Below are 24,133 nucleotides of genomic sequence, written 5' to 3'. Positions count from 1 at the left end.
CACGTCTTGGCCGGCGAGCAACTTGCAGGCGACGAGTTCTGTAAAACAAATACAGCATCTGAAGAGATTGTAGCAATTGTAATCGCAGACGCCTTCTCCGCATTCTTCTTAAACACGTAGTTTTGGATCGCTAAATCAACTGGGTATTGCCGTATAAGAAGCAGAAGAACGACCGCAAGCAAACCATACCTTTCGCGGTTTGCAATCTCCATGATGAATTAAATTTCATTGCCAGGTCAAAAGCTGACCTCGGGTAATTATTTGCAATGTAACCGAAGGATTAAACCTGACCGGAAACCCAAACCGATCCCAACCCAAGGCAATTACCCACAGGGTTACCTCGGATAGAAGGCGAGTGTAACCGCAACTATTGGTTTATTGACCGTAAGCCCATGGTCAACATGACTGAATCAATTGTTCACCTGAGTATCTACGGCCAGACTTGTTAATGAGAGAATGAAAGATCAATGGAATTTTGTTTTGAGCCCATCTTTCAAATCTAAGAAAATTTTCATCCATCACCACCTTTATTCAGTGAGAACAAAACTAAAGGTACATCTGTTTGTTGAGGAGTATGACTATCTGTCGTGGATCGTGGGTCGTGGGTGTGGGTAAAAGTCGTGGGTAAAAAAATAAAATAAATAAAGTCGTGGGTAAAAAAAAAAAAAAAAACTAAAATAAATAACTTAAAAAAAGTTAAAAAGTTATTAATACATGACGAGCTCTGGTAGTGTCAATCGCTTGCCCCCGTATAGGCAGTTTGCCATAGCCTGCAAGCAAGCTCTTTTGGGAGCTCTCTCTCCAAGAGACAGCCACCCACGATTCACGACCCACAACAGATAGTCATACTCGTTTTCTCTGTATAGCGAACCAGCCGTGAACTGCTTCTAAAAATAGTTTGCTGGAAAAAAATAAAGGGAGTTCAAAATACGACTCCAATTTTTTTCTTAAAATCCTTTTCCTAGTGCCAAAAGTTTCCAATTCATGAATTTTTCAGAAGCAATGTGTTATGAATATTATTTGACATCGGATTTCCATACAAACACTGTTATTTCAAGCCTGTTTGCCTACTCGTCAAAACGGCGTCGAAAACCGTGATAAGGCTTATCCATTTAATCAAAAGAAAATCTTGAATGGGGATTGACAAGAGTTCAAACTTTCGCTACCGTACAGCCTAGATCCGTCTTGCGGTCTTACTGACATTTGCAATCTCGAAGAATACATTCCAATATCAACATCCTTATTCTGCAGTTTTACATATATTTTTTTCATTGATGAGAAAATGTCTTTTAACATCAACTAACATTTCATCCATGGTGATCATTTCCTTTCTTAGTCTGACAAAGTGGTAAGTGCTGGTCATTGATGATGTTTAAGAAAGGTGCCTCCTTTGGCTACTGCGCATGCGTTCTGTGAATCTCGGGATTGTCCGAGAAATTCAGATTTCTTGTAAGGAAGAAACTTTCTAATGCAGAGATATTCTTGCGTGGTTTAAGACTATGCAGTAAAAACAGAGCTTAACAAGGATAATTGAATTCCAAAAAGAAAATTCGGGGTAATCACGCATTTTTCAGATATCAGTAACCTTCTTTTTTGAAAAGAAAAAAAAGCGCCATATGTTGGCATGTATTTAAAAGCTTTTTAGGATCATTGTTGCTTAATTATCTCTGAAAAATGCCTGATTATCCGAATTGTATTTGGATTTCAGTAATCCTTCCTAAGAATTTCTTTCCGTACAGTCACAACCTCTCAAAACACCTTCGTATAAGGTTTATACTGTCAGTTAAACGGCTACATTGGTTTAAATCGTTATTGGGTACATGGAGAATTCAAACCCACACCATCATCCACAGCACTATTCGTCTGACATTTACAATTCTCTTATTAGATTTTGTGACCAGATCGCTCTTGTCAAATGTGGTTCATTTCGACAAAAGTTTCTATCACAGTTACAGTCAGAGAGAGCAAACGCCTTTACGGCGGTGAGACAAAAGCCGGAAAAAGCGTATTGCTATAAACACAGTTAACGTCTATTGCCATTTTTGAAAGTTCCTTGTCCCCAATATCTGCCCGAACGATCCCCTAGTCTTTTAGTAGTGGGGAATTCTAATCGATGGAAATTCAAACCAGCTCTCTATTAAAAGAAAACACAACAACATCTGTTGTACAAAAAATATGCTGGTCCAGAAAAAGATTCATACCTGATCAGAACGCATTAAGAAAGTACTACATAATTAACCCTTCACAATGCATTTTAATTGGCAAAAACTTCTACTTCTTTGATTTAGACTTACTCTTTTGTCACTTTAATGTTTTATTGCTTATGCTTTGACCAATCCTTGAAAAACTGCATGTTTTAAAAAAGTGTCTTTGTTATGCCGTGATCAACCCTCTAACAACTGCATTGCTGAAGGCTCTCATTTTAAAGAATAAGCCTGCAGCATCGATAGTTGTAGAGAACTCTAGAAGAGCTATAGTTTCCCTCCCTGCCGAGGCGGAATCTGGCCAATAAATAAGGATATGGACAATCAACGTTCTGCCTGTCTAGGTACATTATGGGTGCGTCGGATCTAAGTTCCCATTTGGTTGCCTTGTTGAAGCAGTGAACTGTTACACCATTTATTGTGTGTCAGGTACTAAATAAAGAAACGAAACAAGGGTGTTACAACTTGTAACCTTTTTTTTATCTATTTTTTTATTTTTATTTTGGCCCTAGAAACACATTTTAAGACACGTTCACAACCAAACTTTGTTTCCAATTACATGTACTAATAAAAAAAGAAATTTTGTAATAGTCAAGTTTTTTAATTATAGAACGCTTAGTCTTCCTGTTTGTGTATGTTTTCCCTTAAAAAAAAAATTAAATCACCTTATATATTTAAGTGTCCATGTATATAGCGCAGAGCACTAATTGCAGCACCGTTATTTTCATTGCAAGGTTTCTTAACCACTCCCTCAATTAACTATGATGAAGATAAAAAATTCTGGTTTGCCAATTATGAATTGAAGGTCGACTAAAAAAATCCTGAGCAAAAATAATCACCAGAATCAAGTGAATCCTCAGTTGATGATTTAGTAAGTCTTTGGTTATTGCTTTGATTTGTCAACGAACTTGCGTTGTTTTTGGTCGTCCTCCATCAGAATAAAGATTGAAGAGTACAGATAAAAAATTCAAGGCAAAAAGTGATGTTTTTTTTAGAAAAACTGAGAGAAGACCTAACTGGTGACTGATCTCGTTCTCAAACTGTAAAAGAACCGCGCTATCGTAATTCAGCGCTATAAATCTTGTTTCCTATGGCTGTGCTACCCTTTCACTATCTTAATTAAAAAAATTTTTTAATTATATCCCTGGAACTATTTGTAAGCACTTTTCAAGTCGCAATCTTTCAACTTAATTTAATAGACTCCCCGGTCCGAGGCATTTATCTGGCCGACTGGGCTTATCAAGGGGGCAACAATTGACTTTAAAAAGTCAAAAAGGCGATTGAAGCTCTTAGAAATAAAATAAGCCTTTTAATACAAGACACTTTCTCCATTTTTCAATTTCACAATTAATTGTCCCCAGGGACTCCAAAATGGCGGACGTAAGCGAAGGCTATGACGAATCGAAGAGTATATTTTTCCGGCATGACACAAACTTGATTTTCGTTTTCGCCACACTTTTTTCGGTGTCAAATATGGCTGCCGAATGGTTCGACCATGTAACCAGGCTTCCAGGCATCTTTTCAGCAATGGTACAATAGGGAGCTTAAACACGGAGCGATCCTATAAGACCAGGCTGAACGGTTCAGACTGTCAATCAAAAATCCAAAACGCGCGTATCGGATTGGTTGATTACCAAAAATCTTATTATAGCACGTTCAAGTTCCCGCAACATTTATTTGAAAGGACGTGACGGAAAAGCTGTTTTAGTTCGAATTATTTTGTTGAAAATCAATCCAACGAATATGGCTACAGGAGAAGAATTTAGAAAGTTGTTAAGTTATCCGTCTATTTTGAGATCGGAAATTCATTTATCGGCTGGTAAAATCTTATCCTTTCGAGATATTTCCGATATGATTAGGATAAAGTTCGTAAACAAATTCTGTCTCGAAATAGGTTGTTCTTCTGAAACCGGCTTCCGAGATGGAATCGCTTCGATCCTTTGTGTCGTTTAGTGGGGGAAAGATAAGTAAAGACACAAAGTCGCGCAAGCGAAGCCTAAAAGAAACAACGGAGCGGGAAACGGAGGAGAAAAGTGAAGTACTGTCTCAAGCGGCGAGCGATCGCACGCAAGACGACGGAGCTGATAATCTTTTTGAAGCCGGCCTCTCTATTGCTTACTATATATAATAAAACTTAGAATATATTTGGTACTGGCTAATTTTAATACTGATGTGAGAGCCATTTCCATTATCATTTCATCAATAAGATACATGAGAGCAACATCGAGTCGTGTTTTGTTTATATCTTTGGTGATTTTTCGAATTAGCAAATATTCATGATCAGGTACGAAATGTGTTTAGATGTTTTTATTTTTGACTTGTGCATAGAAGTTTAGAATTTATTGCTGCCACTTCCAGTGGATTAGTAGAGTTAGTTTTCACGTACGTGATCGATCGGATACACAAGCGGTAATAAACTTGAACCCGACATGACGACTCGAGCGGCCGTTTAGCGGAAAACATCTGCTAAATTTTGAAAATCCTGCCAGTTTTGGCGAACAACACAGACTCGTTTTGGTTATCAGCATGTTCAGATGGAGGGATACAGATGTCCAGTTCGTTGCAAGCTTCAGTTTATAATGGTTTCGATCTTTGTACTGTGTATTTGGTAGAAGGATTTCGAATTTCGAGGTAAGTTTCGTATAATCTTTCGATTGCGGCAACGAAACTTGATTATTTCCGTTATTATCGTTAATCTCGCTAATTTCTGGTGTCTTACAAGATATATAGCTAGCGTTTAGCTTATTTTTATTGATAAATCGATTCCCTCTTCGATTTTACAAACGATAGTTCTTCTCTCTTTTTTCCTCGACCGTTACCGACGTCATCCACCATTATACTGATCCGTTTGGAAGCCAACAAAGCGCTTCAAAGGGGGCGTGTCCTTCCCTTTTATAGGATCGCTCCGTGTTTAAGCAACGACGACGGCAACGGCAACGGCAACGAAAACCTCATCCAATAATATATCTTTATTTCATTTGTGCAACTTCGCTATTATTTCAACTTGCTCAACTTTTACAACAATGGCGAACTATCCAGGAACCAAATTGGCAGGAGTGGCGTACAAGTTAAGAAAGAAAATGAAAAATTCATTTTACGTTGTTGTTTTACAGACTGAGGACGACAAAGTTCAAATATACCAAAATGTAAAAAGCACGTGCAGGGTGTTTGGTTTTTTTTGCCCATTAAACCTATTGTTTTGCAGCGTTGTCGTTGGGGTTGCCGTTGCCGTCGTCGTTGCTTAAACTCTCTAATATTGATAAGAGGGAGAGGACATGGTAGCTGGATTGTTCATGTATAAATCTACAGTGACATTGGAAGTTCCTCGAAACGTTTCTCAACAGTTTTATCTCAGTAGGATTGTAGTGTCTAATTGAAGGGTTAAGACTGAATTGTGGCCAAACAGGGCTCAATTTGTTCTAAAAAGAAGGGGACGGATTCTCAGGAGCCTTTTTTATCCCTAGATCCGACACTCCCTTAGATCCTGACCAACAATGAACATTGAAATTTTAACTAACTTTATTGCATTAATTATACAGTCATGCACTAACTTGATAATTGTGAACCAAACAAAACAAAACCAGAATGATTTGTTTGCTGCAGAAAATAAGAGCTAAGAAAAAGATCATTTAGTAATTGTTTGGAATTCACCCTTAGAAGACTAAAGGGATTTCGGCTGTTTCATGTCGATTGATCGAGAGGCTTTAAGGCTAGTCATTTTTCGGTCGCTCGAGAACAGCAAAAGGTCATACTTTAGAGAGGTTGGGTGTATTAAATAAAAGACGTTCCTTTTTTTCTTCTTCTGGACGGCCACGCTTCGATGCGGTCGAAAAATATTGTTTCGCTACAAAAACTAAAATTATCGATCTGTGCAGTGTGGCTTCTCTACTAGAGGTTAAAAGGGTTCAAGAATTGTGGTCACCCCGGGTCCAATTTTCCAACCAAAGAAAGAGAGACGGATTCACAGGAGCCTTTCTTCTCGGCCCTAGCTAGATCCAACTCTGAGATCCTGTTCAAATATGAACATCGCAGATATTCAACTGCAGTTGTAGGTACTTTTATTGCTTTAATAATGCAAACATACACTTACATATAACCTTTTGATATTTAGTAATATTGTTTCCTTAAACTTTGCAGTTTTGTTTATCCCACACCATGTGCCCTTATTTGGTTCCTACAAATCAGCTTATTTCCTATTGTTCTTCATTCTTAGAATATTTTTGATCTTTCATCCTACGATTTCTTTCAAGACTCGTCATGTCCAGAAGAAACATGCAGCATCGGTATTTGTAACGACTGGCCTCGTGCTGAATTGAAGCCTCCTTTTCACTTTCCAGCCTGCATTCAGGGTTAGAGAAAAAAAAAGAAAAAATAGTTAATCTGTATAGTTTCAAATTCTCTTTTAGACGAAGTGTAAAAGGGACCAAGGAGGCATTGTTCCTGAGCGTGCAAATAAGACGAAATTTTAGATTGAAAATGGTTCATTCTATAGTGCTCAAAAGTATGGTTTACCGGGCTTACATTGACAATGTCAAAGGCAAATTGCGAAAAAAAAAAAAAGGATCGGTGTGAGTTCATCACTGATGCGCGCAAATAATGGTTCATAAACAATGATTACTTGAATAAATGTTAATTTTCATCTGTAAACTAAAACATCAACTCTGGATGTGTTATAAGTGGCGTGCAAAATGTATTTCTAGAAACTCAATAATTTGTTCACGTAAGTGTTATGAATGGAGACGATTGGCCTTCTCTGCTGTTAAAAAAACAAAGTATTTGCATACTTTCTCTGAGAAATCAATCAACCAATCAATAAATCAATCAATCAATCAATCAATCAATCAATCAATCAATCAATCAATCAATCATCGTCGTTGCACCATTCGCCATGGAAAATAGTTTAGAAAATATGCGGAAAACATCTTTTTGCGCTAAAGTAGGTACGTTGCTCCGTTGCCCCTCAAGAATTATATATGGGTTTGTTGCTGCGCCTTTCAATAGCATACCGTCTCTGAAGTTTAAGATTCAACCAACCGTTCACTTTTCACTGCCGTCAATCACTTGAGTGGACGTCTAAGAAAATATTAAAATAACGTTTGGCTCAATGGGACCAAAAGGTCATGTTGGCAGTACTCTGTGATTGGCGGGTTTCGATCTACTTTGTCGGATTCTGTACTAATTTTTGCCATAATTTATGATTGACAGCAGTAAAGCCCGCAACTCGTTAGTTGGGGTTGATCTCAGTGATGTTCTCTGTACTGGAAAAATTCCACGATTTTATTCATTGGTTAGTCTTCCCTTACCACCAATTTAGCATTCAGCTGCAGACTGATGATGTGCTTTCTGAGCTGGTCTAAAGTCTAAATAAGTAAAAAAAAAAAAAGGCGCGTGAGCCTTGCATGAGTCATATTGACAAGCATGTATTGAACAATTGAACAGTATATATGTATCATTGTATATATTAGTATGTTACAACGGAGATTTGAACCTTAAGGGGAGCAGGGATGCCGCAGTAGTGAGAGAAGTCGCCTCCCACCAATGTAGACCGGGTTCAGCGTTGTATGTGTGGGTTGAGTCTTGCTCCGGCCGCTTTTTTTCCTGGGTTCTCCGATTTTCCCTTCTCCTCAAAAAACCAAAATTTCCAAATTCCAATTCGATACGACAGTTATTCGACAAAACTAATAAAAGCCCGAAAAGCAAGCAAGTTGGTGTATGACAAATTAATTACAAAGAAAAGTGCCACCCAGCAAAAATGGATCCAAGACTGCAACTTAGGTCAAAACGAAATAAAGTGGGGCGCGACCTACCAACTAGCTCATAAAATCACAAAAAGCACAAAACTCAGGGAATTTCAATTTTAACTGTTGCACAGAAGAATGCCAACAAATGCTTTCTTAACTAAGATAAGAATAAAAGAAAACTCCAACTGCTCCTTTTGCAAAAAAGAACCAGAAAAACTCATACACCTTTTCTGGTTCTGCCCCAAAACGGCGCTCTTCTGGGAGAGCATCATAACGCGATTAAAACTTTGTCAAATTATTCCCGATAGCTACTCTGCAGACATTACTGTTTCACTAGGCCTGAGATCAGACTCTTCTAAACTTCAACGACAGATCAACCTTTGTTTTCTTATTGCCAGGCACTATATCTGGCTCTGCAAAACAAAAGAATCTATACCTCTATTGCAAGGATTTCTCAAATACCTAAAGACAATTTACAACATACAAGTACAAGCAGAAGCAAACAATTTTCTACCCAAACAATGGTCATTCCTACACGATATCACGTAGAAACTATCGTCTCAACTATAGCGTTATTCCCAACGCCCCTGATATTCTTTGTAATTCATCCGGTAGCTTATCCTGCCTCAATAACGCCAATTATCTTGCAAACAAGTTTCTTGCAATGCCATTGTGTACTTAAAGCATAAGAAACGTACGGATGTTTGAAAATAGTAAGTATTGTTAAAATTGTAAGCAATAAGTATTGTCAGTATCAGTTAAGTATGGTATTTATTGTAAATAGTGTAAGCAGTGCTCAATATTGTAATTACTGAGTTATATAAAGCAAAAAAAAAAAATCCATGAAATTGCACAAGAAGTATTTCAAGAAAAAGCATGGGAAATTCGAGGAGATGGTGGAAGAAATTCCAGCTTGAGGAATGGATAAAGCCTCTAACATCAAAGGGAGATAACGTAATGCCAGGGTTGGAAATTACAACCGTGAAACTAAAAGCCGAAGAGTAATTATGGCATTCTGCTTGTAATGTGATTAAAAGGGGTAATAAAATGAACGAAAATATAACCTTTATGCTGTCGCACTTGTAACGAGCTACAAAGGCGTACCATAGGGCCTGAGCCCCACGCTACACACTCTTAGACGCGTTAAGATTGAAAGATGGCTGATATCTTCCCGAGGTGATATTCAGGGCCAAGGGTTCAGTTGACCAAAGACCGATTTCTGGATTAACATGAACTTTCATTCGAGTTTAATTACTCATCGGTAAAGATTCTTCTAAAAGATTTTTGGCGCTCACTTTTGATTTAGACTGTCCTTTACCTTTTCCTTGAAATGGGTCTTAAAAACCTCTTTTAAAGAGCGAAATGAAAACCATGATTAACTTTTAATCGTAGATTAGAGTTATTCGGCTTGCGAAGAACCCGGCCCTGGTTATGATATTTTGGAGCCTATTTATTCTATAATATTGTTAAACATGTTTTCTTGTGAGTAGTGAGGGAGGGACCACGGTTTCCTCTTTTTCGAGGGGGAATCTCATTTACTTGAGGGGGCATAAATTAACGCCGATGACATCATGGCCTATTGTCTTGATCACTCATTATAGGATGACGTCATATTTTATTTTAGCCTTACCAACAGGTTATGAACTGGTTTGACAGGTTTATCAATGATGTCATGCTCTATTTTTAACTTATGGCAGTCATGGGCGGTATCACCGGTTTGACAGGTTTTTGAAGTTATTTTTGGATACATGACATCATATAGTACATACATACATACATACATACATACATACATACATACATACATACATACATACATACTTTATTGTATAGCCCCTCTATGGAGGCCCTTCCGCCAAACGTGAAAATAAAAATATAATAATGAAAACTATTTACATTTGGATGATAATATAGAGAGAAAGAAAAAAATACGATAAGCTCCAAGATCTACAATTTCTAAGCTAAAGAATCTGCATTCGGAAGTCTGTTTAGAAAAAAACAAAAAAAACAAATACGCGCGACACCCACGCGTGTGTCTAAGAAAAATAAAGGCACATAACTACAAATGGCCCGTTTGTCTCCTTTTGTCCCTTTTGGTGTGGTTTTGGCCTTTCAGGCTTGTGTTTGGCCTTTTCTGACACTCTATATAACCTGACCTTTACCGAAAACTCGGAGATAATCAAAAATATTTGTCGTTTGTGTTTCTCGCCTAAATTAACTAAGCACCTTTCCCGCCTAATGACTAAAAAAGAATCGTTTCAGGTTGAGCTTTGTTGAGGATTAAAGAGTTAATACATATCTTTTGTTGTCTTTGTCTGTTACAGTGCTCGGATTAAGAATGTTCCGGTTCATAAATTCCTTGCTTCTAAATTGTGCGTGTTAAAACACACACACAGATTTTGCAATATGTATATCACATTAAAGTCGGTTATGTTTCATGTTGATGGCTGTCCACCTTTACTTACGTTAACAAGGGTCAATGCGCTTTTGGCCTTCATATCAGAGACTTAAGTTCTTGTGCAACCTCTCTACACGGTCCGTCAGCCACTAACTATGCAGAAGCAGTGACTTAAACCAAAACCTACATTTGCATAAGAACTCTACGGAAAAAGCCAATTAACTTATCATAAACAATAGACAGCTTAAGTTCATAGAAATAATCAATTAAAACACAATCAAAACACGCGACTACTAAATGCTTGCTATTAAACAACGCACATTGCTTGAGAGACCTGAAAAGAACTTTATTGCCTTTAAATAGAGAATAAAAAAAATATAAAATTGTTTAACTACCAGAGATTTTGAAGGAATTAAGTAACTCTCGACTCTTTATCCGAATCGCCGAGTTTGCTTTCGTATGTTTATAAAAGTCATCTGTTCTTATACCTCAGAACGGGTTATGTCTGATTTAATTGTTGCTTTTTTAAGGGAATATATTGGTTCCATTACGGCAACTTAATGTGGACAGCGGTATCGTTACCTGTAAACGTTTTTACCACGATGTCTATTTGGCGACAAGAAAATTAAGGATTATTCAAATAGCGAATTTCAATTTTATTTTCAAATAGTTGAATGTTATGATGACACTTGTGCTTGTCTTTTTTGCACTAAAAAAATGTTACCCTCATTGAAATGGTTGTGTAAAGATGCAATAGATTGTTAGTACTTATCCGTTAATGAGTTTATTTTCTAAAAAAATGATTGATCAATGATGCAATTGGTAGCCTATTGCCGTTTATGCAATTTCTAGAAATGAATGCCAAAAGGAGCCCTGTTGATGCTTTTGAATGTTAATACATATGCAAATGTCGTTCTTGGAGGTTTCTTTCGCGTAACTGAAGTTTATTTTTGGTTATATGTTCATCTTAACAAAACATCTATTGACACGAACGAATATTTTCTATAAATGAACGTAAAAGGTGTATTTCTGTTTTTGCTGACCTTGCCTCCTCTTCCTCCTCCTCCTCCTCCTCCTCCTCCTCCTCCTCCTCCTCCTCCTCCGTCTTGGGGAAAACCTCCACCACCTCCACTTCCACCCCCACCACCACCACCACCACTACCGGTGGTGGTGGCGGTGGTAGTGGTGGTGGTTTTCCCAGAGGAGGAGGAGGAGGAGGAGGGAAAACAATAGAATTGAGGAGGAGGAGGAGGAGGAGGAGGAAGAGGAGACAAGGTCAGCAAAAACAGAAATATATGGAAGGCGGAATGGTGCAAAATTCAAGGAATCAAAATCGCTTCCAACATCAACAACCAACCTGCAGTTCAACATTTTCTTTCTAGATCAACAATAAAATCCGTCCAACTTCAACGGCAAATACAATAACCAACCAAGTAAGTCAACACCAACAACAATTCCTCTCGTCTTCAACAACGAATCACCTCAAAACCAACATCGAACAGAGTCTCAACTTCAACAACACAAAACTCGTTCAACAATTTGGGGACGAGCGACTGGCTATGGTCGGGGAAGGTTAGGACCGAAAAAATCTATCGTACAGGAAATAGAAGATGGCGGCCGGCGGAGCTGCTAGCCATAGTAACGGATGGGACTTGTTTTTTATAGATTTGGAACAGCTAGTCTAAGATTATGCGCAATTGAAAGCGTCAAACTTTACTACAAACTATTCATTAGACGAAACTCTTCTTGAAAGGTTTGAAAATGCTGTCCAAGCTTTACGAAACGTGCTTCCTCATGTCCATCATTCACATTCAGTTGCTGCTATATTGTCAGAAATACACACAATCTCCAGCTAATTTACTGGGACTATATTCGTCATGGTGAGACGAGATGCTCTCAAGTAGCAGTTTTGTCATTTAATTTACCAGAAAGTGTTAAAACCGGGCATCCAGGGAGACCGAAGTTTGATATACATGAGGAAATTCTAATTGAGTTGAGGCGACAGGAGGTGTGATGCATTGGGGGATTTGGAATCTGCCATGTTTTTTAAGGGTGTAGGGTAAGAAATTTTTGCTGTGAATTCTGTGGAGTAGTTTTATTTTACAAGGAAATTTGTTTTTTATTGAAAACAATGGAGAATTGGCAGTAAACGAGTGCTTCAATACGTGAAGAAATAGATATTTGACAGGGGCATTGTGTCAGAAAAGAGGCATTTATTATAATAACTATTATTTTCTGATTTATTTGCATCGCACTGTTTGCAATCACCGATGACTCAATGACCACTCAAACATATAGGCTACACAAAAATCCAGGGAAAAGTTCTGTAGTAAGTATATTATTGCCGCTTTCCACATGAATTCTCTTTTGCACAAGGAACTCTTAATATCTTTCACTTGGGTCATCTTTGTTTTCCCCTTGATCTGTCATTGACCTTTTGCAGATCCAAATTTGATTGTGATATTTTTTTCATCTGAATCTTTTGTTAATGAGATTTTTCAGGTTTTCCTTCAAGCCTAGGGGAGTTTGGGGGATTATAATTTATTTACCACAAATTTGCACCTCCCAATCATTTTGGAGTGCAACCATGGGGACCTTCCCCTGTAATTCAATAGTTGAAATTAAAATCAGAGCAACATTTATTTTACAAGACAAAGGTTGAAATTTGGTTGAAACAGAATAAGATACATTTGAAAAATGTAACAAAGTTTGTTTTTGCTAAATTGACATTATGAAAATTGTAAGTTCTTGGAGGGTACACAATAGGTTTTAGGAATGTAAAATGTGGGATTTTACTTAATTCCTACTCCACTTTACACATATAAGCTTCTGGTGACACAAGATTCAGGATGTTAAATCCAACTTTAGATATTCAGGAATTCTTAGCTATTTTAGAATTCAGGAGTCCAAGAAAAACTAAGTGGGAATCAGGGTTTGTGGGCATGTTGTGGACCCTCTTGTACAATTTTCATGTTGAGTTGAACACAACTGTTTAGTATAAAACAAACAATGTGATTTTAGTTAAAGCGTATTTGTAAACACAACAGAACACTCAGGAAAGCATTAGAAGCTAGAGTGCAGACATTAGACACAGGAAATACTCTTAAATATTTACGGCTAACAAAAGCACAGAATAGAAATAGTGCTATTTTGATTTAGTAGAGTTTTATGGTTCTGATACCTGCCCTCCGAACCAGAGAGTTTAAGTAACATAATATTTTCATATTCAAGCATTATGCATTTGTTCAAGTTCTGTTAGCATGCCTACAATGCTTTGGAAACCCAAAGCAATCCGTTTACTGTTGGTCTGTAGTCCATGAACAGCTGTAACAAGTAAGTAATAAACATGTGAGAAATTTACCAACATGCATGTACTGTTCAATTAGTAGCTTCCTTTCTATGGTCCAGTATTTTCTGAATCCAAGCACAATGAAGGCAGTATGGGTGAGGAGGAGCAAATGAGAGGGGGGCTGTTGTATACAGATTGCCAAGATACCACCCCACTGACCAACATCTCTGAGAGAAAGGGAGGAGGTCCTGTACTAGTACTGTACTGTACTCTGACCCCCAAAATGTTCAGCCTTTCTCTGTGTACATTACTCATTAGTAACTAGACCTTGAAGAGTAGTAAGGCAATGTGTGTGTATATCAATTCCATAACGATTTGATTCTTGTAGTGGATTAACCATAGTACATAGCTGGTCTAAGATACGATCTGAAAGAAGAGTGGCATCATCAACTTCCACTGTGGGTAATTCTTCATCCATTGGTGTAGGTGCAGCTGGATCAAATCCATACCACTTTAAATCATCAACATCTGGCTCCGCCTCAGCGATTTCTGCTACTGCAGTCAAAGTACGGTTTCTGATATCAACCATACCATTGGACCAGATTCTCTGTGGGCTCCAGTTGTGCTCAGTTCTAAGAGGATAGTTATTCCATGCTGTTTGAAAACTTGTAATACCTCTGTTTATATGGGGTAGAAACACATCATGCAGAGCTGATTTATGAATTGGGTTATCCATATTCAATAAACCATTCTCTCCCATTACCTGGAATGTGTAGTAACAAATGTGGGCCACACAACGAAAGACATCACGTCAGGGCCGTTCGATTCTCTGGTTGTGGGTTGATGTGCCTGCCAAGTAGCTTCCCCTGTTTGGGCCTCTTCTTTGTTCCATTTCTTGCCAGACACCAACATTTTCCCCACCTTGATCTGTCCGGACCCTTGACGGAACGCCAAATGACTGGATGGCATCTAAGAGCAATTCTTTTTCTGTCTCACTGCGATTATTGCTTGAGCAGTGAAGATAAGTGATTAAACGTGAATAGCCATCAATAGCTTCATGTATAACAAATCCCCAAGATATCAGAAAATGATGGCCATCTAGGTGCCACAAGCTGTTTGGGCCAGGCACACAGTATGCACGTCGAGAGATGGTAATGACCCATCGAATTCTTGCATTTCTGGGATCAATTCTTGCTAGACTCTTACGAATGCGATCTCGCTGGATTCTAATTCCCCGAGAGCGAAAATATCCACGAATCATGGATGATCCAACAAAGCAACCATGTTGTTGCATAAAGTTCCTAACTTTTTGGTCCACCTCATCATCACTAATTTCGTCAAATTTTGACAAATGCTCTAGTCCAAACTCAGCCACTCTGCGCTGAATTGTCCAGCGTGATACCAATAGCATTCGAGCTATTTCATTCCAGTTAAAGCCCAGTGACCTCAGCTCAAAAAAAAAAGTAGAGTTTCCTCATGTATATCAAATTTGGGTCTTTCTGGATGCCCGGTTTTAACACTTTCTGGTAAATTAAATGACAAAACTGCTACTTGAGAGCATCTCGAGCGACAAGGAAAATCACCATGACGAATATAGTCCCAGTACATTAGCTGGAGATTGTGTGTATTTCTGACAATATAGCAGCAACTGAATGTGAATGATGGACATGAGGAAGCACGTTTCGTAAAGCTTGGACAGCATTTTCAAACCTTTCAAGAAGAGTTTCGTCTAATGAATAGTTTGTAGCAGAATTTGACGCTTTCAATTGCTCATAATCTTAGACTAGCTGTTCCAAATCTATAAAAAACAAGTCCCATCCGTTACTATGGCTAGCAGCTCCGCCGGCCGCCATCTTCTATTTCCTGTACGATAGATTTTTTCGGTCCCAACCTCCCCCGACCATAGCCAGTCGCTCGTCCCCAAATTGTTGAACAATTTTTGGGTTGTTGAAGTTGAGACTCTGTTCGATGTTGGTTTTGAGGTGATTCGTTGTTGAAGACGAGAGGAATTGTTGTTGGTGTTGACTTACTTTCGTCGTTGGTTATTGTATTTGCCGTTGACGTTGGACGGATTTTATTGTTGATCTAGAAAGAAAATGTTGAACTGCAGGTTGGTTGTTGATGTTGGAAGCGATTTTGATTCCTTGAATTTTGCACCATTCCGCCTTCCATAGAAATACACCTTTTGCGTTCATTTATAGAAAATATTCGTTCGTGTCAATAGGTGTTTTGTTAAGATGAACATATAACCAAAAATAAACTTCAGTTTAAAAATAGAGCATGACATCATTGATAAACCTGTCAAACCAGTTCATAACCTGTTGGTAAGGCTAAAATAAAATATGACGTCATCCTATAATAAGTGATCAAGACAATAGGCCATGACGTCATCGGCGTTAATTTATGCCCCCTCAAGTAAATGAGATTCCCCCTCGAAAAAGAGGAAACCGTGGTCCCTCCCTCACTACTCTTTTGTCAATGAGTGCTGTTACTTCCTATGTCAAAATAATTCGGTCGTTGATAAATTCAGCCCTCTATAGGGTTAAATGACATATCCACAAGGTGCCTAGAAATAACAGACTTATTTTATACTAACATTAGCGAGGTTTTAACTGTGGCATTAACCAATTGTTAAACATGAAAAAAAATTCGATCTGGAAACTTATTTTAAGAGAATTCTTTGTTGAGACTTTAATATTGATTTTAAACTTTCAAATTTTTCTTTTTGTACATATATCTATCTACATACCAGCTCCCAGTTGGCTTAATAGCTCAGTTGGTTGAGCGCTGCAGCGTATTGCAGACGTCATGGGTTCGAATGCCTTTCAAGTCTGAATAACTGCGATGATCATTCAGTTATTCAGTCTGTGCTATAGCCAAACACATTTCAGGGACAATCATGCACAGTCAGATACTCAAATTGCAAAGACCTCAAACGGATTTCGCCGGTTGCTAAGTAACCTTGTAGTGAAGATGTTTTTTAAAAGAACTTGTTTCTTGTTGTAAATGAGAAGCTCGCTGAAAAAGTATAACAGAGCAATAACTTGGGATATTATTAATATCGAATTGGAATTTAGAAATGTTGGAAATAATTGTTGCCTCACAATTCAAGAAGAAAGATATTTTAAGGGCTGTGTTTCTATTCTGTTACTATTCACCTGTTCAAGATTATCGGAGGCGTGGCTGTGACCCTAAAAGAGAAAAACCAAATGCGAGGATTAAATTTAACCAATTATCCACGCCCAAAGAAATAATCCATAGAGTTTCTCAAGGATACACGTTCATCCTTGCTCCATTATTGTTTTATCATTTTTACAGCAAAAACAGAGAGGGACACTAAACAAAAGAACGTATTCGTAAACTCCGAATTGAAGTGGAACTAGCGTGCACAAAAGGCGGGAATCTTCACACGCAAATTTTTTTTCTTATAACCCACCCATTAATTTTCGTGCGATTTTATTGGCTACTTTACCTCACGTAGTGGAAATTCACAGGAAGGTTATCACGCAATAACCCCCGCCTGCGTGGATATTTGCCCTCCTATTTAGTTTCCATTGAAAAAAAAAACAAAAACAAAAAAAAAACAAAGCCAGCGGAAGAAAGCGAGCTCAAGAGTTTCACCTCTTCATTTCTATTATTTTACATGGAAGAAAAACACTCGTTTTGTAGATGTCCAATCATGTTTACAGCAAAAAGCTGGTCGCAAATGTTTTTCCGGAAAGTACAAAAATTTCAACAAAACATGATGGGTTTCGACTAAACAAATACTTCATTTATCTCAAATATAGTTGAATTACTCAAATAACGTAGTCTTTAGCCTTTTCTGGTTGTTTCTCCCCATTTATCTCTTGTTCAATAGCATTGATACACAAGTAAGAACGCGCAGTTTGACTCATAACAAATTTAGCCTGCATAACAAATTCGTCAGCATTTGTTACGGTTTTAATGACCTATTGAAATTCCAGGCAGGCTGCTAAGCGCGCGAGTGTTAACTCATAACCGCCGTGGGTAGGAACCAAACTCGATCAACCGTGCGAACCTCGTAAGAAGAAACTATGCCCGTCTCCATATAAGTAAGCAAAGGGTGCTCGCCAGTGGGGGTCTAAAAAGTCGCTAGAAGTCCGGTAATGAAGAGGTGTCGCACAATGTCCGGGCGAGAGAAAACTGAAACCAAGAGTTGCTATATGTTCGAAATATGTGGTTAGTTGGAAGCTGTTTCACCGGAATATTTCGTTGTTTGTTTTGAATACCTTACCATGGAACCACGAACTAACTTGGAAAAAATACCATCGTTAAAAAACGTTTACTCAAGTTGAGCGCTTGAAAGACGTTTTTTAAAGTGTTCCATTTGTTTTCCTGCGTATATTATAGCGATTGTTGCCATAAATATCTATATCTCTTTAAGCTTATTAGAAGTGTAAGTAATTTAACGGCCGTAACAGAACTGCAACAAATTTCATACGATGTTAAAGCCATCCGAAGAAGCTGGAGTTGGCGCTTGCTCAAGCTGGGAAGAGCGGACTGCAATTAATCAAGTAATGTTTGTACAAATCCTGAATAAAATATTATTAATGCAACTTTTTGACCTTCTTCTGTTTATCTGACTTAGAAAATTGTCATTGATTTCAATATACAGTTTGGCTAACAGCAATCCGATAAACTAAGCATATTTCAAAGCCCAAATATTTCAGTCATATGTTTCAAAATTGTTTTCGACTCCTTCCATGTGGGGAGAGTAATCTTTTTGTCCTTTTTTTCAACTAGCAATGGGTGGAAGGAGTTTGCAGTGCTCTTATCGCGTGCAGACGAATTTGAAAAACAATGTCTATTGTATTTTCGGTTCAGTGATTGGCCAATAGCTCTAATCTCTTAGCGACGGTTAAATCGTTTCCTATCCAGTCACTTTTTAGTGTTAACGCTCGCGCGCTTAGCGGCCGCGCCTGGGGTTTCAATAACACGGCACGGTTACCAAGACTTAACGAATGCATGCTGGCGAAATAGAATGTTAGGGCTAAATTCTACAAGAAATAAATGGGGAGAAACGACCAGAAAAGACTTAAGACTATATACTTCATTGTGAGTAATTCAACTTTATTTGAAATAAATGTAGTCTTTATTTAGTGGAAACCCATGTTTCCTATTGCCCATGGTCGACTTTCAGATTAAGTCTTACGAAAACTGAGTCAGTTTGTCAGTGAAAATAAAGTTCCAGTAAACCAATCAAGTGTACTTGTTTACGTCAATCGCGCGCATCCGCCATCAGATCGCACCGGCTTTTTTTACGAGCGGTTTTCGCGCGATATAAAAATTAATAGGAGGGTTGTAAAATAAATAAACCCCTTTCTGCCTTGCTGGTATGTCGGCTGATAATGTCCTTGGCTGAGAGATTGTCCTTAAAATTTCACATTTGTCCTCGAAGTTTCGCTTCTTGGCTAAATATTCATTTTTCGAGTATATGTTACAACGGAGATTTGAACCTTAAGGAAAGCAAAGATGCCGCAGTAGTGAGAACAATCGCCTCCCACCAATGTGGATCGGGTTCTGTGCTGTTTGTGTGGGTTAAGTCTTGCTCTGAGCACTTTTTTTCCTGGGTTCTCCGATTTTCTCTTCTCCTCAAAAACCAACATTTCTAAATTCCAATTCGACCTGGAATCTTATTAGCGGAACTCGCGCGCGCGCCGTAGGCGCGCGCGGCGGAGCCCCATAGCTAAGAGATTTTGGTAAACCCATCAGTGCGAGAAATTTTGGTTCGGTTATGACGTCACTTCCGTCCGTCCGACCGACCTACTGCCCGTACGTACGCTACCCATGTAAGCCAACATGAAATGAGACACTCAAACCTTGTGCTGCAAATCAGGTTTTTTCGGCGGAAAAATGCTTGGCCAACTGGGCTGCCGGCCGCGTTTGTTTGGCAGGAAATTGCATCACCAACTGCGTTTGAGAAAAACAAAATAATTTTGAAGACGACGTGTACGAAAAAACACAAACTCAATTTATGAATAAGTCTACAAACATGTAAAGCAAAGAAAGGGAGATAGAAAGAGATCGAGAAAACAGGCGACGAAGAAGCGAAGTTCGACGTCAAAGAGAGCGATTCAGATCGGTAGCAAACAGGCGAAACATGAGTGACGAACAAAGAGAGAAAGAACAGGAAAAGGTGCAGATAAAACCCCGTGTTGCGGCACAGGGTTTGAGTGTCTCATTTCACATTGGCCTACATAAATGAGCATATGTGCTGTAACCAGGGTTATTTTTCGGCGGGAAAATGCATGGCCAACTGCGCTACCGGCCGGGTTTGTTTGGCGGGAAGTTGCATCGCCAACTGCGTTTGAGAAAAAAACAAAACAAAAAAAAATAATTTTGAAGACGACAAGATACAAAGTCAATTTTTATATGTGACCAACAGCAGGAGAAAGAGCAAGGCAACTAGTGGCGGGAGAAACAAATCGCCTGGCACATCATCAGAATCTGGAAGTGAAATCATTTTACTCCGATCCGGCGACACGAAACGTTGGATTTTTTCTCTTGAAGTGAAACGTTTCGCTCACTTAACGTTGTAAAACGAACGGAAAAATAAGCAATGGAATAAAGGGACTGCTTATTTTCAGAAGAGGCGAGTACAGTCATGCAATTTTGTTGACAAAACGTTGCTAGTTTGCTGGCTCGCAAGATATTGTTTTCTTGTAGTTTTGACACGCCGTTTAACTTAAGCTTGAGCTTAATAAGCTTACTGCTAACTTCGGAACAGTATTTTGAGCTTATTTTTTCGGTCCATGTTGATTATTTCCCTTGTAGTTTTTTTTTTTCTGATCTCGTCCAATTTTGCCGTCAAACTGAGCGGGAGAAAGAGAAAGGCGGATAGCGGCGGGAGAAACAAATCGATTCTTTTAGCAGCTTTTAGAGGCGGCACTTCATAAACAGGGGCCGAATCTTGAAGAAAAATTAGTTTATACTAATCCGGCGCGATGAAATGAAATTAAGATGCGATGGATTTTTCCTCCTGAAGTGAAACTTAACGTTGTAAACTAACAAAAAAATCAGCAATCGAATAAAAGGACTGGTTATTCTCCAAAGAGGCGATTATATTCATGTGATTTTGTTGACAAAACTTTGCTGCTTTCGCAAGATATTTTTTCTTTTAGTGTTGACACTGCAACTTGTTTAACCTAAGAGCAGCCTTTTTGAGCTCATTTTTCGGTCCATGTTCGTTATTTCCCTTGGAGTTTTATTTTCTTATCTCATCCCATTTTGCTTCATTTAAACAAGTTTGATTCTGAGCTAAAATAGTCAGTCAAGCAAACGTCTCCCAACATTGTATCGTTGGCATAAACTACTGACAAGTTTTTCTCGCATATATTTCTAATTTTAGCATTTATTTCTGACAATCTTGACAGAGAACAAACAAAAATACTTAAAACAGTAGGATATAACCGCAAAGATTAAGATGCGTGAGTAATTTTCACTGAATATCTTTTCAAAGAACGTTAAAAGCGAATGTAAAATTAATAAAAAGTGTGATTTCATTTTCATCAAAACAAAGTTTACGCAAAACATTCATTCGCTTGTTTTTTGTGAATTTTTCAAAGATCGTTGTTTAGTTTATTTCTGTACTTATTGCTATGAATTATCACAGTGCTTTTTTCATTTATTACTCAAAGATATATTTGAAGTGTGTTTTTTGATTAGTGTATCCATTTTCTCTGAGGTTTATAGCGTACGGCCTTCTTGATAAGCAAAATTTACTAGACAGTTTCAGTCTGTGCTTTAGCCAAACAAATTTCTGAGACAATCATGCACAGTCAAATACTCAAATTGCGAAGACCTGAATCAAACTTTGCCTGTTCCTGATGGGTAACCTTGTAGTAAAGATGTTTTAAGAACTTGTTTCTTGTTGTAAATAAAAAGGTCGCTGGAAAGAATGATAACAGAGCAATAACTGGGAAAATTATCGATATCGAATTGGAATTTAGAAATGTTGGAAATAATTGTTGCCTCACAATTGAAGAAGAAAGATATTTTAAAGGCTCTTTTTCTATTCTGTCATTCTCACCTGTGCAAGATTATCCCGGACGTTGTTGAGATCCTAAAACAGAAAAACAAATGCAAGGATTAAATTTAACCAATTATTCACGCCCAAAGAAATAATACGTAGAATTCATCCTTGCTCCATTATTGTTTTATTATTTTTACAGCAAAAAAAGAGAGATACACTGAACAATAGACCGTATTCGTAAAGTCCGAATTGAACTGGAACTGGCGTGCACAAAAGGGGGAAATCTTTACACGCAAATATTTTTTTCTTATAACCAACCCATTAATTTTTGCGCGATTTTATTGGCTACTTTGCGTCACGTGGTGCAAATTCAAAGAATGGTTATCACGCAATAGCCCCTGCCTGGGTCGATATTTGCCCTCCTATTATTTCAATTAAAAAAAAAAAAAAAACAAAGCCAGCGGAAAAAATCGAGCTAGAGAGTTTCACTTTTTCATTTTTATTATTTTACATGGAAGAAATACAAACTCGTTTTGTAGATGTCCAGTCATGTTTACAGCATAAAGCTGGTCGTAAATGCTTTTCCGGAAGGTACAAAAATGTCAACAAAACATGCTGTCAACGTCTTTGAAGGTGTAGAAAGTTACGAGTAGACTTTCAGATTTAGTCCTACGCAAACTGAGTCAGTTTGTCAAATTTTGGTCCAATTACAGTGAAAATAAAGTTCTTGTAAACCAATCAAATGTACTTGTGTACGTCAATCGCGCGTATCCGCCATCAGATCGCACCGGCTTTTTTATGAGCGGTTTTCACGCGATATAAAAATTAATGGGAGGGTTGTAAAATAAATAAACCCCTTTCTGCCTTGATGGTATGTCGGCTGATAATGTCCTTGGCTGAGAGATTGTCCTCAAAATTTCACATTTGCCCTCGAAGCTTAGCTTTTCGGCCAAATATTCATTTTTCGAGTATATGTTACAACCAGCTTTTTGAACCTTAAGGGGAGCAGGGATGCCGTAGGAGTGAGAACAATCGCCTCCCACCAATGTGGACCGGGTTCTGCGTTGTTTGTGTGGGTTGAGTCTTGTTCTGAGCGCTTTTTTTCCTGGGTTCTCCGATTTTCCCTTCTCCTCTAAAAACCAAAATTTCCAAATTCTTATTCGATACGACAGTTATTCGACCAAACTAGTAAAAGCCCGAAAAGCAAGCAAGTTGGTGTATGACAAATTAATTACAAAGAAAAGTGCCACCCCTCCTACTAGCCAGCAAAAATGGATCCAAGACTGCAACTTAGGTCAAAACGAAACAAAGTGGGGCGCGACCTACCAACTAGCTCATAAAATCACAAAAGCACATTTAAACTGTTGCACAGAAGAATGCCAGCAAATGCTTTCTTAACTAAGATAAGAATAAAAGAAAACTCCAACTGCTCCTTTTGCAAAAAAGAACCAGAAAAACTCATACACCTTTTCTGGTCCTGCCCAAAAACGGCGCTCTTCTGGGAGAGCATCATAACGCGATTAAAACTTTGTCAAATTATTCCCGATAGCTACTCTGCAGACATGACTGTTTCACTAGGCCTGAGATCAGACTCTTCTAAAGTTCAACGCCAGATCAACCTTTGTTTTCTTATTGCCAGGCACTATATCTGGCTCTGCAAAACAAAAGAATCTATACCTCTATTGCAAGGATTTCTCAAATACCTAAAGACAATTTACAACATACAAGTACAAGCAGAAGCAAACAATTTTCTACCCAAACAATGGTCATTCCTACACGATATCACGTAGAAACTATCGTTTCAACTATAGCGTTATTCCCAACGCCCCTGATATTCTTTATGTAATTCATCTGGTAGCTTATCCTGCCTCAATAACGCCAATTATCTTGCCAACAAGTTTCTTGTAATGCAATTGTGTACTTAAAGCATAAGAAACGTAAGAATGTTTGAAAATAGTAAGTATTGTTAAAAATTTAAGCAATAAGTATTGTCAGTATCAGTTAAGTATGGTATTTATTTTAAATAGTGTAAGCAGTGTTCAATATTGTAATTACTGAGTTATATAAAGCAAAAAAAAAATCATGAAATTGCACAAGAAGTATTTCGAGAAAAAGCATGGGAAATTCGAGGAGATGGTGGAAGAAATTCCAGCTTGAGGAATGGATAAAGCCTCTAACATCCAAGGGAGATAACGTAATGCCAGGGTTGGAAATTACAACCGTGAAACTAAAAGCCGAAGAGTAATTATGGCATTCTGGTTGTAATGTGATTAAAAGGGTTAATAAAATGAACGAAAATATAACCTTTATGCTGTCGCACTTGTAACGAGCTACAAAGGCGTACCATAGGGCCTGAGCCCCACGCTACACACTCTTAGACGCGTTAAGTTTGAAAGATGGCTGATGTCTTCCCGAGGTGATATTCAGGGCCAAGGGTCCAGTTGATCAAAGACCAATTTCGGGATTAACATGAACTTTCATTCGAGTTTAATTACTCATCGGTAAAGA

At 38.2% G+C, this 24,133-nt stretch overlaps 3 protein-coding genes across 6 annotated transcripts in view; all 3 read right to left on the bottom strand.

Moving 5' to 3' along the window:
* Positions 1–2,393: 2,393 nt before the first annotated feature.
* Positions 2,394–24,133, bottom strand: part of LOC146455458 (uncharacterized) — a 145,082-nt gene continuing 123,342 nt past the window's right edge. For 2 of the 3 annotated variants that reach the window (XM_085094140.1, XM_085094147.1), the window contains one exon: positions 2,394–2,590. In XM_085094140.1, coding sequence (XP_084950266.1) covers positions 2,423–2,590 — 168 coding nt within the window. In that variant the 3' untranslated portion in view covers positions 2,394–2,422. The remainder of the gene's footprint in view (positions 2,591–24,133) is intronic. The other variant, XM_085094141.1, reaches the window with a different exon arrangement.
* Positions 6,510–24,133, bottom strand: part of LOC146455462 (uncharacterized) — a 50,292-nt gene continuing 32,668 nt past the window's right edge. The window contains exons 12-13 of one of the 2 annotated variants that reach the window (XM_085094156.1): positions 7,508–7,564; positions 6,510–6,542 (exon numbers count right to left, since the gene is read on the bottom strand). In XM_085094156.1, the coding sequence (XP_084950282.1) occupies positions 6,531–6,542; positions 7,508–7,564 (69 nt within the window). In that variant the 3' untranslated portion in view covers positions 6,510–6,530. Of the gene's footprint in view, positions 6,543–7,507; positions 7,565–16,284; positions 16,563–24,133 lie in introns of those variants that run through there. The other variant, XM_085094157.1, reaches the window with a different exon arrangement.
* On the bottom strand, positions 12,291–14,493 carry LOC146455465 (uncharacterized). Its single transcript, XM_085094170.1, has one exon. It carries the CDS (start codon positions 14,390–14,392, stop codon positions 13,940–13,942), a length of 453 nt encoding a protein of 150 aa, XP_084950296.1. The 5' UTR covers positions 14,393–14,493; the 3' UTR covers positions 12,291–13,939.

The sequence above is a fragment of the Pavona decussata genome, unplaced genomic scaffold (assembly GCF_977016875.1).
Source record: "Pavona decussata unplaced genomic scaffold, jaPavDecu1.1 SCAFFOLD_273, whole genome shotgun sequence".
Taxonomy (NCBI): Eukaryota; Metazoa; Cnidaria; class Anthozoa; order Scleractinia; family Agariciidae; genus Pavona; species Pavona decussata.
Note: the sequence above shows the minus strand (reverse complement) of the source record. Positions and strands in the feature narration are given on the sequence as shown.

What these genes read in the sequence shown, in the direction of transcription:
- LOC146455465 (XM_085094170.1), bottom strand. Translation starts at nt 14,392, where the DNA reads ATGGGAGAGAATGGTTTATTGAATATGGATAACCCAATTCATAAATCA.